The following is a 19,843-nucleotide window of genomic DNA, read 5'->3' on the forward strand; positions in this document are numbered from 1 at the left end:
AGAAGGCAAAGATACATATACAGACACATATATGTATATATTACATGTAAATGTCATATATATGTACAGTATATGTATTACTACATATACTTTACAGCATTAATTCTGATAGCAAAAAAGGAAAAAAAAATTGAATCAACTTAATGTCTGTAATGGTTAAATTGTGGTGTAGCCATTAGATCAAACCAGCATAAAGAATGAGACCTGTCTATGCTGTGCTGTGCTGAGTCGCTCCGTCATGTCCGACTTTTTGAGACCCCATGTACTAGAGCCCCCCAGGCTCCTCTGTCCATAGGGCTTCTCCAAGCAAGAATACTGGAGTGGGTTGCCATGCCCTCCTCCAGGGGATCTTCCCAACCCAGGGATCGAACCCAGGTCTCCTGCACTGCAGGAGGATTCTTTGCTGTCTGAGCCACCAGGGGAACCCAACAATACTGGAGTGGGGAGCCTGGCCCTTCTCCAGGGGAACTTCCCGACCCAGGAATTGAACCGGGGTCTCATGCATTGCAGGCAGATTCTTTACCAGCTACCAGGGAAGGCACATATGAAAACAAGGTATGTCACATATATATGCACACACACATACACACACACACACACAATATCACATAAATGGGCAAAAATACAGGTAGTTTACATAACCAGAATATTCCTTAAAAAGAAAATGTTTTATGTTCAAAGAGGACTTTTTAAAACAAGCATACCTTGTTTTATGCTCTCTGCTTTATTGTGCTTTGTAGACATTCCATTTTTATTTATTATTTTACCAATTGAAGGTTTGCGGCAACACTGTGTCGAGCAAATCAGAGTCATTTTTCCAACAGCATTTGTTCACTCTGTCTCTGAGTCACATTTTGGTAATTCTCCCAACATTTCAGACTTTTTCATTATTATTTGTTATGATGGTCTGTGATCAGTGATCTTTGATGTTAGTACCACGACTCACTAATGGAAGGCTTGAGAGGGTTAGCATTTTTTAGAAATAAAGTATTTTTTAATTAAGGTGTGCACTTTGTTTTTTTAGACATAATGATTACACACTTAACAGACTAAAGTATAAGTGTAAATGTAACTTATCTGCACTGGGAAATCAAAATATTCATGTGAGTTGCTTTATTGAGATATTCACTTTATTCCAGTGGTTTGGAACTGAATCCACAGTATCTTTGAAATATGCCTGTATATCTTCCTGGATCCTCTCACTGTTTGTGTTTACCCTGTATGACAGTAATAATTTTAAAGAAAAACTTGGGGGGAAAAACTCTCAATCTAACATTTATACCTTCAGGAACTGGGGGGGGGGGTGGGTGGGGGGCAGGCTGGGAACCTAGGCCTAAAGTTGGCAGAAAAAAGGAAATTATAAACAAACATTAGGGCCAAAGTAAATGAAATGGAGAACAGGAATACAGGAGAAAAGAATCAGTGAAATTAAGAATTGGTTCTCTGAAATGACAAAATTGACCAACTTTAGCTAGACTAAGACTAAAAGAAAACTCAAAATCAGAAACTAAAAAGGGGACATTAAAAATGATACCATAGAAATACAAAATATCTTAAGAGACTACTATGAACAATTAATTATATGCCAATAAGTTGGACAACCTAGAAGAAATTGATAAATTCCTAAAAACATGCAACTTACCAAGACTGAATCATGATGAAACAGAAATCTAAACAAACCAATAATGAGTAAGGATACTGAATCACTAATAAAACATCTCCCAACAAAGGAAAGTCCAGGACCAGATGGTTTCACTAGAGAATACTACCAAACATTGAAAGAAAAATTAGTGTCAGTCCTTCCCAAACTCTTCCAAAAGAAGAGGAGGGGCCACTTCCAACTTCATTTTATGAGGCCAGAACTACTCTCATACTAAAGTCAGAAAAGGACATTACAAGAAAAGAATACTATAGGCCAATATTCCTGATGAACATAAATGTAAAATTTTAACAAAATACTAGCAAACTGAATTCAAGAGCACATTAATGGGATCATACCCAAGGACTTAATCCTTGAGATATAAGGATGGTTCAACTTATGCAAATATGTGAGGTGATGGATGTGTTAATTAATTATATGGTGAGAATTCTTTTACAAAGTATACATACATCAAACCACCACAATGCACACTTTAAATATCTTACAATTTTGTCAATTATATCTCAGTACAGTTGAAAAAATGAAAATAAAAATGTATACATAGTACAAAGGACACTGTATGCCACAAAGTCTGTTCAATAAGTGATGGAAGGAGTAAAAAAAAAAGTTTTCCTTTAAAAATGTGATACATCACATTAATATGGAAGTGGAAGTGTTAGTTGGTCAATCTTCTCCGACTCTTTGAGACCCCATGGACTATAGCCTGCTAGGTTCTTCTGTCCAGGGAATTCTCCAGCAAGAATACTAGAGTGAGTTGTTATTCCCTTCTCCAGGGGATCTTTCTGACCCAGGGTTTGAACCCGGGTCTCCTTCACTGCAGGAAGATTCTTTACCATCTGAGTCACCAGGGACTCCCTCACATTAATATAATGAAAGATAAAAATCATGACTGTCTCAATAGATGCAGATAAAGAATTTGACAAAATTCAACATCCTTTCATGATAAAAAGTGAACAAATTGGGTATAAAAGGGATATACCTCAACATAATAAATGCCATATGTGACAAGCCCACAGCTAACATCATACTCAGTGGTAAAAGGTTGAAAACTTTTACTCTAAGATCAGGAACAAGACAAGGCTGCCCACTCTCACTCTTATTCAACATACTACTGAAGTTTTAGCCAAAGCAGTCAGGCAATAAAAAGAAATAAAAGATGTCCAGATCAGAAAGGAAGAAGTAAAACTTTGTTTGCAGATGATATAATCTTACATACAGAAAATTCTCAAGACTCTACCAAAAAATTGATGGAACTAGTAATTCAGTAAAGTTGCAATTACAGCATCAACATACAAAAATCAGTTGTGATTCTATATGCTGAGAAAAGAACAAACTATCTGAAAAATAAAGAAATCCCACTATAATAGCATCAAAAATAAAATACTTAAGAGTAAGTTTAACAAAGGAGGTGAAAAATTTGTACACTGAAAACTGTAAGACTTTGATGAAAGAAATTAAAGATAAATAAATGGAAAGACATTCTGTGTTCATGGATCAGAAGGACTGATATTATTAAGATGTTCATACTACTAAGGGCTTCCTTAGTGGCTTAGATGGTAGAGAAAAGTGAAGTCGCTCAGTCATGCCCAACTCTTTACAGCCCCATGAACGGTAGCCTACCAGGCTGCATGGTCCATGGGATTTTCCAGGCAAGAGTACTGGAGTGGGTTGCCATTTCCTTCTCCAGAGGATCTTCCCATGAACGGTAGCCTACCAGGCTGCATGGTCCATGGGATTTTCCAGGCAAGAGTACTGGAGTGGGTTGCCATTTCCTTCTCCAGAGGATCTTCCCATGAACGGTAGCCTACCAGGCTCCATGGTCCATGGGATTTTCCAGGCAAGAGTACTGGAGTGGGTTGCCATTTCCTTCCCCAGAGGATCTTCCCAACCCAGGGATTGAACCCAGGTCTCCTGCATTGCAGACAGACGCTTTACCGTCTGAGCCACAGAATCTGCCTGCAATGTAGGAGACCCGGATTTGATTCCTGGGTTGGGAAGATCCCTTGAAGGAAGGAACGTCCATCCACTCCAGTATTCTTGCCTGGAGAATCCCATGGACAGAGGAGCCTGGCGGGCTACAGTCCATGGGGTGGCAAGAGTTGGACACGACTTAGTGACTAACCACCACCACGACTCAAAGCTATCTATAGATTCAATGCAATTGCTATCAAAACTTTAATGTCATTTTTCACAGAAAGAAAAACAGAGGCCTAAAATTCATACAGAACCAAAAGAGGCCCCAAAGAACCAAATAAATCTTGAGAAAGAGATCAGAGCTAGAGGCACCATACTTCCTGATTTCAAACTGTATTACAAAGTTATACTATCAAAACAGTATGGTACTGACATAAGGAAGCTGTGGTACATATACACCATGGAATATTACTCAGCCATTAAAAAGAATTCATTTGAATCAGTTCTAATGAGATGGATGAAACTGGAGCCCATTATACAGAGTGAAGTAAGCCAGAAAGATAAAGACCATTACAGCATACTAACACATATATATGGAATTTAGAAAGATGGTAATGATAACCCTATATGCAAAACAGAAAAAGAGACACAGATGTACAGAACAGACTTTTAGACTCTGTGGGAGAAGGTAAGGGTGGGATGTTCAGAGAGAACAGCATTGAAACAAGTATACTATCAAGGGTGAAACAGATCACCAGCCCAGGTTGGATGCATGAGACAAGTGCTCAGGGCTGGTACACTGGGAAGACCCAGAGGGATGGGATGGAGAGTGAGGCGGAAGGGGGGATCGGGATGGGGAACACATGTAAATCCATGGCTGATTCATGTCAATGTATGGCAAAAACCACTACAATATTGTAAAGTAATTAGCCACCAACTAATAAAAATAAATGGAAAAAAAAAAACAGATCAATGGAACAGAATCAAGAGCCCATAAATATAAGCCCCACATAGATGGTCAACTAACATCTGATATGAAAGCCAATAATACTTAATGGGGAAAGAATATTCTCATAATAGGCAGTATTGAGAAAACTGGATAACTACATGCAGAAAAATGAAACTGGACCCCTATCTTACACAATTCACAAAAATTAGCTTGAAATGGATTAAAGACTTAAACACAAGATCTGAAAATGTAAAACTCCTAGAAGAAAGCATAGGGAGAAAGCTCCTTGACATTGGTCTTGGCAATGATTTTCTAGATATAACACCAACAGCACAAGCAACAAAAGCAAAAAATAAGTGGAACTACACCAAACTAAAAATCTTCTGCACAGCCAAAAGAAACAATTAACAAAAAGAACAAGCAACCTACACTGTAGGAGAAAATACCTGTAAACCACATTTTGGTAAGAGGTTAAAATTCAAAATATATAAAGAACTCCTACAAAATACAAATCAAACAGCTCATTTTTAAAAATGGGCAGAGGAACTGCATAGACATCTCTCTAAAGAGAAATACAAACAGCCAGCAGTTGGATGAAAAGATATTCTGTATCACTAACCATCAGGGAAATGCAACTCAAAACCACAATGAGGTATATTCTCACATCTCTCAGAATGGCTATCATCAAAAAGTGCTAGTGAGGATGCAGAGAGAGGAGAACCCTGTACACTGTTGGTAGTAACGTGAATTGGTACAACTACTGACAGCAGTGTACGTGTTCCTCAAAAAAGTAAAAAGAGAACTAGCATAAGATCCAGCATTCCCACTTCTGGGTATTTATCCAAACAAAATCAAAACAGGATCTGGAGGAGGTCTCTTTATCCCCACGTTCACTGTAATATTGTTGACAAGAGTCAAGGAAGTGGGAAGTCATGAGACAGACCTTGGTAAGTGAGCCAAAAGGCAGACACTTTGGTAACCACCCAACAGCCATTTCCTCCTCCTTTCTTGAAAGAATCTGCATCCACTGATAAGAGGCTGGAAATAAAGAATACTAGCCTTTCTGGCCTCCCCAGAAACCAGGAGTGGTCAGTGCTGCGTTGCTGACCAAGTGCTGGGCCATGAGGCAGAATGGAAATTCTTTAAGGACAGACTGTTCCATATAATAAGAAAAAAATTCAAGGAAAAAAAAAAAAAAAACAACCCAGCCTCAGTTATATGAGAACACAATGTTTGGAAAAGCAGTAGCCATCTTGCAATCCTGAAGAGTGCTACAGTTCACCAAGGCTTCCCTGGTGGCTCAGTGGTACAGAATTCGCCTGCAATGCAGGAGGTGCAGAAGCCACCAGTTCAATCCCTGGGTCACGAAGATCCCCTGGAGGAGGGCATGGCCACCCACCCCAGTATTCTTGCTTGGAGAATCCCATGGACAGAGGAGCCTGTCCTTAGGGTCGCAGAGAGTTGGACATGACTGAAGCAGCGTAGCATGCCCAGCTCACACACCCAGAATAGCAGAGAAAAAGGTTGGAGATGGCTTGGGTTCTGATGATTTTTCTGAATTGCTTAACCAATCCTGGAATGACCTAGCTCTACACTCCTTGTCAAGTGAGGTCATAAGTGTTCCCGTTATTTAAATCACTTCTATCAGACATTCTATTATATCCAGCTAAGGGCATCCCCATTTAGCTGCCAACCACATGCTTAGGAATGAGCTAAGGACCCAATGAACAATCTAGCAAAAGGCTTTTTCCTTTAATCATGGCAGGAAGATAGATTCCTTGGGCATAATTGTCTATGTGATGCTCAATCACTTTCGATTTTTTGTTAGTAGGGGCATAACATGGATTTCATTAAGCAGCTACTCTGTGCCAAGCACTACGCTAGGCACTTTATCTTGGGTGAGTCATCGCAGTCACCTCCAGACCAGTCCCCTTTGGCCAAGAAAAGAAAATCACATCTCTATTTTCTCCAACCTTATTTAAACAGCTTGGCATTTCCTTTTATTACAAATGCAGACCACGAACCACCAGGAGTACTCGTGACTTTGCCACCTATAGAAATCACAGATACGGTCATGTCACACTGCAGTTGTTGAAGACATCTCGAAATATCACTGCCCCTCATCACTCCTTAGGCCCCACTGCAAAACTGCATTGAATGTGTTAATCAAGCAGTACATATGCTAGTGCATCACACGTTTTGAAAATGTTTTGGTAACTGAATGTTAAGATAATTGGCTTCCTTTGTAATCCTGTGTTTTATTTTCTGCATCTAAAAACGTTCTCAAAAGAGGTACTGGAGGTTTTACCAGATTTACAAAGGAGTCCTTGGCACGAAACACGTTTTTAGATTCCCTCTAAAAAGTCCTCCTGCGACCTTTCTTAATACTGCTCAATCTGCTGTCTATACAGAAAACCAATCTGTATCATTGTTTTTTAAGGTGAATCAGATGAAGACAGGGCCCTATTTCCAACTGAAACAAATGCCCAACTCATAACTTTCCCAGCCAGACCTGCCTTTCCCCTGCTCACAGCTACCCCCCGGCCTCTAACCCTCTAGCCTTTGCTCACTCTTCTCCAGCCGGGCCACCGCTTTCCTTTTCTTGGACATCTCCAAGCAGTTTCCTGCCTCGGGGGCTTTGTCCTTGCCATCCCCTCAGCCTGGAATGCCTGCTTTTAAGGCAGCTGCTTCATTCTCATGCTTCAGTGATGAGCCAGGACGTCACCTCCACCGAGAATCCTTCCCCGCTAATGTATGCCAGGCAGCACCCTGCCCGCTCCCACCCCGCCCGCACTTACTTCCTGTTTACTTCCTTCCGAGCACTTCTGACAACGCTACTATATTGATTTTTGTTCACTGCTCAACCCTGGCATCTAGCAAGGTTCCGGGCATACGGAGAAACCTGACATTCACTGAGAGTGAATGACAGAATAAGCGAAGGAGGAAGCTATCATTTGTCCATTTTCCAAGTGAGGAAATTCAGGCTCCAAGATGTTACAATTATTTGTCCAAGGTCACCCAGGAGCAAAAGTTATTATTTTAACTGTGGTTCCCCAGGCCTCCCCCTTAACCCCACCACCATTCTCATTTACATTTCCACCAATCTAGAAAACAGAACAGACCAATGCTAGTTTTTACAGTGTGATTTCTTAAGACTTCAGTGCTCCATTTCTTAAGGATGTCTGCCTAACAAACCCTCTAAGGCAGCAGTCCCCAACCTTTTTGACACGAGGGACCAGTTTCCTGGAAGACAATGTTCCCATGGATGGGGGGCGGGGATGGCTTCAGGATGATTCAAGCACATTACATTTACTGTGCACTTTATTTTTATTATTACCACATCAGCTCCACCTCAGATCATCAGGCATTAGATCCTGGAGGTTGGGGACCCCTGCTCTAAGCTATTTCCCTGGAGTATTTCCAGGAAGGCCAAATTAATAAAAAATATATTACTTGGAGAGAATGGTTCTATCTGTATGTCTGTCTACATACACACACTTTTTTCCATCTCTGAATCTTCTAAACAAATACAAACAATAAAATCAGATGTAAGTAAGAAAGTTCAGAAAAGGGTAAATGAAGGAAGAAAAAAAATAACAGATAAACCAAATGTAAATTTTAGTTTATAAGAAAATAGGTGATACGGTATTGTACACAAGCTATGTGGACCACATTTCTGACCATATGCTTCCTAGGAGCCAACATAAAGTGAGCAACATGATCAGTTATACAACTCATCCTGGAGATTTAAAAAGAGTCAATTCATTTCCAGGAGGAGCACAACTCTTCCTGTTTCAAAGCCCTGACAGAAATTCCTCTTGTGGGTTGTTAAAACGAAAGTATGGTAGGATATAGGAATTGGTATTCTAAACTACAACTTTATAAATAAATATACAAGCTTCACAAAACAACATCTTAATAGACGGGGCTGGTATAACGCCAAAATCCATGCAGTATTGTATTACTGCCTTGCTATTCAGAGTGTGATCCCTGGACAGTCAGCAGCACCTTGACAGAAATGCAGAATCTCAGGCCCAATACCAGGTCTGCTGAAACAGAATCTGTATTTTATTACCATGATCTGCAGGTGATGCCTATAATGTTAAAGTTTAACAAACACTGGTCTAGTGGTTAAGCTTGCTTTGAGGCCAAATTTGTAAGAAAGTAGTGTACATTTATTCACACATTCAACAAATACTTACGGATACCTTGGCAGTAGGAAAGGATTTTTTAAGCTCTTACGGAAACAGGAAAGCATTATTTTAAACATAACATCAAAGGCACCACCATAAAGGAAAATACTGGTAAATGGGATGCTATTAGAACTGAGTGATGAAGCAAAGCATTGAAAATATTTCCACCACAACCAAAACAAGGAAAGTGAGAACCCACATATGTACCAGGTACAATCTTAATGCTTAAGTCCATCAATGAAATGGAAACCCTCTGCTCTTATGGAGCTACATTCTAATTGAAGAAGACGTCAAGAAAATAAGTTAACTGAAGCAAGAAAAGGGCCTAAGTCAGGGGACAGGTGGCAGTCTCAAATAGGGTGGATAGGGAAGGACTCACTGAGGAGATAACCCAGACAAGGTCAGGGAGCTAACTATAAAAAGAGATAGGGGGAGAGTATTCCAAGCAGAGGGAACAGTGAGTACAAACACCCTGAGACAATAAATGCCTGAAACAGCAAGAAGGCCCATGTGGTTGAAGCAGAGTGAGCAAAAAGTAGAGTAGGTAAGCTGGGGTCAGATCACATGGCGCTTTGTCAGCCATTTTAAGGATCTTGGCTTTAACTGCAAGATGAGCAGCCACTGGAGAAAGGGAAATAGGGAGCCATTGTAGGACGTTGAGCAGGGTAGTGACATAATGAAAAGTGTTTATAAGAAGCCTGGTTTCTCAGAGGTACATGGAATGGCTGGAGTGAGAGAAGCTAGCTGAGAGTACTAATCCCAGTACAGGGTGATTCACTCATTCAGCTATTTATTAGGTGGCAGAGACGTGTCAAGTAGGGTGGGGAGGAGCTAGACCAGGGTGATAACCGAGGGCACTGCCAGAGGAAAGTGAATACAAATGACATTGGAGGGAAAGAAACCCAGGGCAGAATGACAGATTATTCATAGAGAAATGACAGAAGTTCGCAATTCAATTTAATCAAGGTTTATGGATCATCTACAGAGGGCAAAGCCATCTGCAGGCTAGGACATGGGGGTGGGGATGGTGCAGAAGACTTGTATTTTCCCCTCAAAGGGCTTCAAGCCTGGCATGCTTAGCCTCTGTCCTTTCATGCCTGAACTTTTTGGATGACCACAGCTGAGGCTGCCACTGAGACTAGCTGATTTGCTCAGGTTAAGAGCTTTTTTTTTTTTTTTTTTTGCTTAAAAAAAAAAACAAAAACAGCCTTAGAGCTTGTTCTGTCTCCTGGGAGCAGGCGCTAGAGCACCTCAACTTGATTAGTATAAAAAGATAGATCCAGTTTGACAGCAGGGCACAAGAGAGGTCTTAAGAAATGTCTTTGTGGATCAGCACTGCAGACTGGCCCTGGGCCACCAGTCTTCAGGCAAGGAGTCCTTCTGCTCGGTTGCCACTTGCGCATGACCTCATGGTTCTCCCACTCTGCCATTCCATTCTGGAGAAAAGCATAGAATGGGAAAGCAGCATGTGTAAGGAAAACAACTCGGGGGAGAAATCCCCACAAATTTGAAAACTGCCTGTCACCAGACTGCAAGGTCTGAGGAGCAGATGCAACTATAATGCAAATGATATGTAAATAGCCTGATGGCCTTCTCAGAGGTTTTCTACAACTGGAAAGGCCCTTGGGAAACTGCTAGCTGGTAACAGTGACTCTGAAGCAGAGTGAACTATTTCAAGACAACTTTGTCACACAACCCTTTGCTTCCCTGCTAGGACACTGCACAGTCTTTGGTAATCTTTCTCACTTGAATTAACCTCATCTGCTATAAATTTAAAAAAAAATCAAGACTACCTCTGTAGAGGTTATCTAAGTTAATTACACTTTCAAAACACTGTGTACCTTTAATTTGTCTTCAAACGCTTCTCTCACCCAAATGGAGCCAAGTTAAATGTGTCACTTCCTCCCTAAACAGTATTTGGCTCCAGCGGGTTATGAATGAAGTGCCTCTCTTTCAGTTCTAGTTACTAAGATCCTTTGGAGGACTTTTTTTCCCCCCTACACCACAGACACTGGCACTCTCTCTTCTAATATCCACGCGCTGTGTTCAAAGTGAATCCAGAAAAACACACACACACACACACACAGATAGTTGTGAAATCCAAGTCACTTCAAGGAGCCCGTGGAAAGCTATTCATTAAGAAAAACTGCCCCGACAATCCTAACGATTCATTTTAAAATGGGGGGGGGGGGCGGGGGCAGCACTTTAGATTACAACAGGGTAGAATTCTGTCTACACTTATGTATTTAAAAGAGGACACTCCCCTCAGAGATACATTTTATAAGACCCGTGCAATTTACTGAATAGAAAGCCAACACAGGAAGCACTTACAGACCTGGGGGTCGCAGAAACAACTCACCTTCACCTTAATGATGGAAACAATACTAGCACAGACCAGCCTACTCCCCAACTTCTATGACTTTCTAGTACTCTGACATGCGAGGGTACTTCAGCTTTTGACAGGAGGGTTTAAAGGAAGGGAAATCTCTTTCATTTAGGATATTAAAAAATCTCACTTGCAAGGACCTCCAGACAACACCTGGGCAAAGAGGCATTTGGGGAGATGCCATGTCTCAGTAAAACACGAACAAAGAGCAAAGGTGCTTAATCCCTATTGAGACTGCAAGCGGTGGGGGGAGGGCGCGGCGGGGCGGGGGGGAGGCGGACAAAAGCAAGGGATAAACCTCCAGAGCCTCAAGAAACCACAGAGTCAGAAGAGTAACAAAGACGGAGAACAGCCGGGGCGCCGCTCCCGTAGCCGGGAGCCGGGTGGTAGGGCGGCGCGCGCCCCCTTGCGGCCGGGGTGGCCTCTTACCTCCTGGGCGAGTTTCTGCTTGAGCACGAGCGCGGCGCACAGGTAGCCCGCGCGGCCCACGAAGAGCTCGTCGGAGCCGCACTCGAGGAAGGAGACGGGCGCGCAGACGGCGCACAGAGCCCGGAACTTGCCCAACGGCTGCACGTAGTCGGGCCGGCCCAGGGCGTGGTACACGAGCGTGGCCACGGCGTACACGCCCGCGCCCCCGAGCAGGAAGGCGGCGCGGGTGTCGGCGTCCGGCTCGCCCCACTCCTCAGCGCGGGCGCACGCGTCGATGAGGCGCTTGGCCGAGCGCAAGTAGCGCTCCCGGGCCCCGGCGAAGAGCGGGCTCTGAGAGACGTGGTAGAGCATGTAGGCCACCCCGGCCACGCCGCCGTACAGTCCCCACTGGCAGCTGCTGGCCGCAGCCGCCGCCCCCCGGCCCTCCGGGCCGCCCCCGAGCGGGGGCAGCTCCTGGAGGATGCGCTCGATGGTGGCGGTGACCAAGGGCGCCACCGCCTCCTCGCACTGGCCCGCCAGCAGGCTGCCCTGGTAGTCATCGAAGCGATTGGCAAAGCAGCGCTTGGTGTCCATGCTGCCGCCCGTGCCCCCACCAAGGCCGAGCCGGGGTCCGTTGGAGGGCGCGCCCTGCGGTCCCGCGCACCACCTCTCGCTCTTTGAGGCACTCGGATGGCGGTGGATGCAGCCGGGATGGAGCGAGGAGGCTGAGACGGGAGGTGACAAGAGGAGGCGGGCGCGAGGAAGCAGCGCGGAGCGGATTGCCAAGTGGGGCACCGGACTGCCGCGAGGCTCCCTAGTGGCCCCGGCGAGCGCGGGGGATGCGCGTCGCGCGCCCCCCTCGCCGAGGCCGCGCCCCCGCCGCACCCGCCCCCTCCTGCGCCGCCGCAGCTTGGCTTCCTCGCCAAGGGGCCGAGGTGATCTCCAGCAGGACCCACGCGGGGGCCGCGCCACTCCTCCCGCTCCGCCCCCGACTCCTCCCCTCTCGGCGGAAGGCCAGGGACGCGCGGGACCGCGAGCCGGAAAGCCCGGGCTGGGCGCCCGCACACCTGGCCGGGAGGTGACGACCCCGAGTCCCTCGTGTACGCCGAGGGTCAGCGGAGCGGCGGCACCTGGAGCGTGCTGAAAAATGCGGAGGCTCCGACTTCGCCCCCGACCTAGTGAATCACAGTCAGCGTATTTAGCAAGAGCCCCAGGTGATTCGCATGCACAGGAAAGGTGGAGAAGCCGCGGAACTAGTAGAGGCTTCTGGGAAAAAAAGCTAAGCGCCCTCCTGAAAGTTGTGTTTTCTGGGTCACTTTGGCGTTCTCAGTCTCAGTGTTGCATCCCAAAGGCTGAGGGATTTGAATGCAGTCAAACGGTGAAGTGCCCTGTAGGGAAACTTGTCCTCAGCCTTGGCTGTCGGGTTTTTGTTTTTTTTTTTTTTTTTCGGAATCCCCAGGAGTAGAAGTTCAGAGAACCACACCAGGATAAGGTAAGGAATGGAGATTCCGTCTTCTAGAGACCACCCCCCCCCCAGACCTATTCAGGCACCGTGTGCACCCCATAAATGCCCTGAGGTCATTAACCAGTGAAGTTAAGGGTAAATGCTGCTGAGAATTTTAATTTGGCATTTTGAACCATTTTCTGTGTGTCCTTAGTTATTTCTTTCACTCTTTTCCTTCCTTCCCATGTTTTTTTCCTTCCGTCCCCCTACCCCTGGCCTGTCCCACCTCAGGCGTATTTGAAGAGGAAAAGTTAAAATTTTACATAACCTCCTGCTCCTTCTGTCTCTGTAACTCAGCTTGCTCCTTGCAAAGTCTGGATCACGTAGGTCACGTAGTCTCAGGAAGTGGGGACTTAAAATACTAGGAACTGGAGTGTATCTCACTCACCCTTGTCCTCCTCTTTCCAGTTGCCCAGCCCCTAGAAACCTGCTTAATCATGCCTGTCCGTGTAAAGGTCAGGCACTCCCCTCCCCATCTTGACCACTGTTCTGGTGCTGGGAAACCCTTTAGTTTAAGCCAACCTATTAGCAGCTAGTGTTGCCCACTATAGTAGGTCTATAAAAACTAATCCCTTTGCTCGGAGCTTGGAGTGCAAACTCCCCTGGGCCCACCGGCGGAATAAACCTGAGTTCTCCAACTCTCCTAGTGTGGTGCTTGGTTTCTCGAGTACTGGTTTCTACAACATTCTGAGTGTCTCCTGTGGGTCTTGAACCCTGAAAATAGATGGATAAAACAGACATGGTCCTAGATGTCGGGGAGGTTACATTCCAGTGACAAACACAGAAAGTGAACAATGACACAAATGAATTGCCTTTCTTTTGCTCAGCTGTTTTGAAATGATTCTTCCTTTCCCAAAGTATTGGCCGGTGAAGGCCAAAGAGGTCATCTTTCCCAGGGGTATTTGCATTTTGATAGGGACCGAGCAAGTCACGAAAGAATAAGTGACTCATGGAAAAGTTTCTGACACTCTGTGGGGAGAGCAACTGCTCCACTGACTTGAAAGTCCAGTTTTGCTTGGAGGTAATTTTTTTTTCCTCAAAAGTGTTAATTGTCACAGTGATTTTGGAAGCAGAGATTAAATAGCCTGCTGTTCTGTCCTTGCTTGATATTTTCTGGAGAGGGAGTTCGGTTGGCCAAGATGATTGCCAGGACCGACACATCCAAAGAATGGCTGGTATGGCCTCCATTCTCCTGTGAGTGCCGGAACAGGTTCATTTTTAATTATAATAATAAAAAGCTAAGTCCACTTGTAGGCAGGGAGTTCAGTGTTGGGCTAAGGCTGTCAAAGGAGCAATTGGAATGTTTGACTTCTCCTGGCTTCTTCCTCCTCCCTCAGCTGTAATAGGCCTTAGGAGTGATTTCTACCCCTTTAGGCATGGAGACATTGTTGCAGGGAGGAAGCCAGTTCTGACTCCATGTTGGAACTGTTCCTTTGACTTGCTTTTCGTTGCTTTTGTTATTATAATCATACAGAATGGTTTGCCTTAGAGGATCCTGCCCCTCTGCCTGACTGTTAAAAGTGTCTTTGTTCAGAACCCTGTCCACCTGTGGATGGCAGGAAGAAAGAAATTAACACATCCCCTGCCTGAAACTTGCCATTCTAGGAGATGTTTGCAAGATTAATGGCCTTTTTACTTTGCTTCCTCACTTTCCCTCATCTCTGACCTATAAAAGAACCTGACATCCAGACCCCATAAGATGGTTATTTTGAGGCACTTGCCTGCCATCTTCTCTGGCTGCCAGCTCCCCAATTAAAGTCTCTTCCTCACCCCAACACCTCATCTCTTGGACTCATTGGCATATCATGTGACAAGCAGAGCAAGCTTGGACTCGGTAACAACATCGAATGCAAACCTTCACAGGCAGAAAGGAAGCCATATTCCACTTTATCCCCCCCCCCACCCTTGTCATGAATCTCCAGGCAACTCTGCTAATTCTGACTGATTATCCTTCCACACTGCCCAGCACCAAGGTAGCGCCAAGAACAATGACAGGGACGTGGACTGATTGCTTTAAAAATAATACTGGAAGCAGGTAGCCAAGAGGAGGAGCTCTGCTTTTTTTTTTTTTTTTTGACCAGTTGTGTCCCCCTGCCACCCTTGTGCCCTGCCTTGCCCTCAAATGCTATGTTACAAGCAACCACAAAATCTTGTGCCATGGCACAATAAGTGGATTGCTCATGGGTCTGGGATCACGGCGAGGCTCCGGGAGGGGGAGTGGGCTGGCTATTGGCTTGGGGAGACTGGGTCGACTAGGCTCTGGTCCATGTCTCGCATCCTCAGTGCTTCAGCCCCGGCATGCCTGCCTAGTGATGGCAGAGGAACAAGAGCCGAGGGGGAACAGGCAAGACTTCTGTAGGGCTGGTCTCAGAGCTGACACACTGCTGTCTGCCTAATTCAGCTGGAAAATCACACCAGGAAATACATGGTGTCTTTGCAGAACTCCACAGCCACATGACAAAGGGCGTGTGTACAGGGTAGGGTGAAGTATTAGGGTTCCCAGGAGTTTCTTTTGGACAGTGATGCCCCCAAGTAGAACAAAGGTCATCAGATGGTTGAGAAACAGTCTGGTTTTGATGCAGGAAGGGGGAATCCCTTCCAGGGCCCAAAAGTGGGCTCTTGTCTTACACTTGGAAATGAATTGTCTGAGGAGACACGTGTGCTGACAAAGCAAGAGACTATTGGAAAGAGTCGCCCGGGCGGAGAGCAGGAGGGTAAGGGAACCAAGGAGAACTGCTCTGGCACGTGGCTCCCAGTCTCAGCTTTCATGGTGATGGGATTAGTTTCCGGGTTGTCTTTAGCCAATCATTCTGACTCAGAGTCCTTCTTGGTGGTGCACGCCTTGTTCAGCCAAGATGGATGCCAGCGAGAAGGATTCTGGGAGGGGGTTGGACACGTGGTGTCACTTTTTGACCTTTCCTGAACTCTCCCGGTTGGTGGTAGCTTATTAGTTGCATGTTCCTTACTAGGACCTCCTGTCATAAAACAACTCATGCAAATGGTTACTATGTTGCCTGGCCAGGGTGGGCAGTTTCAGTCAGTGTGCTTCCCCTAACAGTTTGGGAGAAGCAAGAGATGAGTGGTATCCAGTAGCCCTCTTAAACTCACAGGACAGATGAACCCTTTTACCTGTAAACCTCTTTCCCAAAGACCTCACCACTTGTGGCTGTTGGTCAATTACCTGGCAAAACTTAGCCTAGAATATTCTTTAGGGCAGAGTTAGCTAGTTAGACCATGTACGACTTTGCCTCTAATGGTGATTTACTTAATTTGCCAACAGTGTTGTTTATTTTTTATTAATATCAATCCACTAGAATACACCATCCACAAGGGTAGGGCTTGTTACTATATTTGCTTACTGATCTGTGTGAAGAACCTGGACTAGTCCCTGGCACGTGTAGTAGGCACTCACTAAAAATTTGTGAAAGGATGAATGAATTGCCATAAGAGCACCACTGCCAAAGTCAGCTGGGGTGTAGCATGCAGAGTGAAGCCTTTATTTAATCTTGACTTGATTAAACTCCCACTGTTTTCCTGGATCCTTCTGCTCTTGTGAATGTGAGAATGTAAACATTTTGCAGTTTCTGCCTCCTTACTTTGTTTCTCTACCAAGTCTGGTGACCTCTATATTTTACCTTAAATTCAGTGACTTCACACATTCTATTTTTAATAACTAACCCTGTGTAGCAGGTTATATTTTCCAAATACGGCCCCAGCAATATCTGCTCTGCCACATGCTCCCCTGCAACATGACCTTGACACTCCTCTCATAGGAGGTAAGGAATGTACCCCTCCTCTTGAATCTGAGTGGGCTTATGGTTTACTTGTAACCAATGGAATGTGATCAAAATGACACAGCATGCCATGCAAGGCTAGGTAATAAAAATGATTCAGCTTCCATGTTACATGCTGGCACGCTCCTATTTGGAGCATTGAGCTGCCTTTTAAGAATCTAAGTGAAGCTGCCATTTTGTAAGTAAGTGCAAGACAAAATGGAGAGGCCATTTGTAGGTGCTTGAGTCAACAGCCAAACTGAGAGCATCAACTGACAGTTATGTGAATGAACCACCTTGCATATACAGCCTAGTTGAGCCTTCAGATGACCACAGCTCCATCAGAATCCTTGGCACTCAGAAAATACAGTATTCCAAAATAATTATTCTACTTGAACTCTTTAGAAGTAGCAATGACCCTGCAAGAAATATGCAGCCTATACAAAACTGGCCAAAGCCATTTATTTCACCCTTACCTGCAAGATTTTTCCTGATACTTACAGAATCTCTAGTAGCATTTGCTGACAGGCAGCTCCCTACACGTGGTTTCTGTGATCTTGCTGAATTGCTCAGTTCTGAGCTCTTCCGCAGTATTTTCTTAGTAGGCAGATTATGCAAAACTATGGTCAGAAAATAGTTTTAGTGGGTTTATCAAGGAACTCACATAAAAATTATGCAAAGCTATCAGGAAAAATGTTAAAGGGTTCTTCTAATACAAATCCTTGCTTTCTAAGGGTAACTATGAAAACAAAAACAGTCATTGTATAACTGTCAAACCTCAACACATAAGGTTTAGTACATATTATGGGATAAACCATCTGAAGAATACTATCAGAGTTTTCCAAAGTTTTGCTCAAAGTGTACATCCTGGAAATGATTTTGATAATTGAATCAGTGCAATGTCCAGTTCCCTTTTTTTTTTTTTTTTTTTTGCAACGTCCAGTTCTTATAGCACATTCTCTTTGGGGATGCATCTCTGATTTTTTTAAAAAAATTTGCACTGTATTTGAATATGATTTACAATGTATTGGTTTCAGATGTACAGCAAAGTGACTCAGATACACATATATATAGAGAGAGAGATAGATATATGCTTGCTAAGTTGCTTCAGTATGTTCAACTCTTTGAGACCCCATGGACTGTAGCTCACCAGGCTCATCTATGGGCAAGAATACTGGAGTGGGTTGCCATGCCCTTCTCCAGGGGATCTTCCCAACCCAGGGATCAAACCCATGTCTCTTATGACTCCCACATTGACAGGTGGATTCTTTACTACTAGCGCCACCTGGGAAGCCATATATGGTAATCTCCAGGTCCATCCATGTTGCTGCAAATGGCATTATTTCATTCATTTTTATGGCTGAGTAATATTCTATGGCAAATACATACAACATCTTCTTTATCCATTCATCTGTCAGTGGACATTTAGATTGCTTTTATGTGTTGGCTATTATAAACCACACTATAGTTAACATAGGGGTGACTGTATCCTTTCAAATAATGTTTTTTTCTGGATATATGCCCAGGAGTGAGATTGCTGGATCATATGGTAGCTCTGCTTATAGTTTGTTAAGGAACCTCCGTGCTCTTCTTCTTAGTGGCTGAACCAATTTACATTCCTGCCAACAGTGTAGGAGGATCCCCTTTTCTCCACATCCTCTCCAGAATTTGTTCGTAGACTTTTTGATGATGGCCGTTCTGATTGGTGTGAGGTAATATCTCACTATAGTTTTGATTTGCATTTCTCTGATAATCAGTGATGTTGAGCATCTTTTCATGTGCTTTTTGGCTATCTGTATGTCTTTGGAGAAATGTCTATTTAGGTCTTCTGCCCATTTTTTGATTGGGTTTTTTGTGTGTATTTTTTTTTTTTTTTATGTTGAGCTGCATGAGCTGTTTGTAAATTTTTAACATGAATCCCCTGTCAGTCACATCATTTGCAAATGTTTTTTCTCATTCTGTGGGTTGTCTTTTTGTTGTGTTTACAGTTTCCTTTGTTGTGCAAAAGCTTTTGAGTTTAATTAGATGCCATTTGTTTTTTGTTTTGTTTTAATTTATGTTGCTCTAGGAGATTGAAAAATGTTGATGCAATTTATGTCAGTGTTCTGCCTATGTTTTCCTCAGTTTTATAGTATCTGGTCTTACATTTAGGTCTTTAATCCATTTTGAGTTTATTTTTGAATATGTTATGAGAAAATGTTCTAATTTCATTTTTTACATGTAACTGTACCATTTTCCTAACACCATTTATTGAAGAGATTGTCTTTTCTCCATTGTATAGCCTTGCCTCTTTTGTCATAGATTAACTGACCAACGTTGCATGGCTTTATTTCTGGGCTTTCTATTCTGTTCTGTTGTTCTATATTTCTGTTTTTCTGCCAGTACCATACTATTTTGATGAGTGTAGCTTTGTAGTATAGACAGAAGTCATAGAGCCTGATTTCTCCAGCTCCGTTTTTCTTTCTCAAGATTGCTTTGGCTATTGGGGGTCTTTTGTGTTTCCATACAGATGGTAAAATTTTTGTTCCAGTTCTGTGAAAAATGCCATTGGTAATTTGATAAAGATTGCATTGACTCTGTAGATTGCCTTATGAGTATATTTATTTTGACAAGACTGATTCTTCCAGTCCAAGAATGTGGTATATCTTTTCATCTGTTTGTGTCATCTTCAATTTCTTTCATCAGCATCTTATTTTCAGAGTAGAGGTCTTTTGCCTCCGTGGTTAGGTTTACTCCTAGGTATTTTATTCTATTTGATGCAATGGTAAATGAGACTGTTGCTTTAATTTCTCCTCCTGATCTCTCCTTAGTATATAGAAATACAGCAGCTTTCTGTGTATTAACTTTGTATCCTTCAACTTTACTGAATTCATTGATGAGCTCTAGTAGTTTTCTAGTAGCATCTTTAGGATTTTCAATGTATAGTATCCTTGTCATCTACAAACAGTGACAGTTTTACTTATTTTACATTTTGGATTCCCCTTATTTCTTCTCTGATTGCCATGGCTAGGACTTCCAAAACTATGTTGAATGGAAGTGGCAAGAGTGGACATCCT

General features: G+C 43.7%; 1 protein-coding gene across 1 annotated transcript in view; it reads right to left on the reverse strand.

Annotated features, from left to right (window-relative positions):
• Positions 1-12,226, reverse strand: part of LANCL3 (LanC like family member 3) — a 104,967-nt gene extending 92,741 nt beyond the window's left edge. Inside the window, exon 1 of the mRNA XM_061136417.1 lies at positions 11,532-12,226. Within this exon, the coding sequence (XP_060992400.1) occupies positions 11,532-12,104 (573 nt within the window). The 5' untranslated portion in view covers positions 12,105-12,226. The remainder of the gene's footprint in view (positions 1-11,531) is intronic.
• Between the last annotated feature and the right edge of the window lie 7,617 nt (positions 12,227-19,843).

Source organism: Dama dama, chromosome X (genome assembly GCF_033118175.1).
Source record: "Dama dama isolate Ldn47 chromosome X, ASM3311817v1, whole genome shotgun sequence".
Taxonomy (NCBI): domain Eukaryota; kingdom Metazoa; phylum Chordata; class Mammalia; order Artiodactyla; family Cervidae; genus Dama; species Dama dama.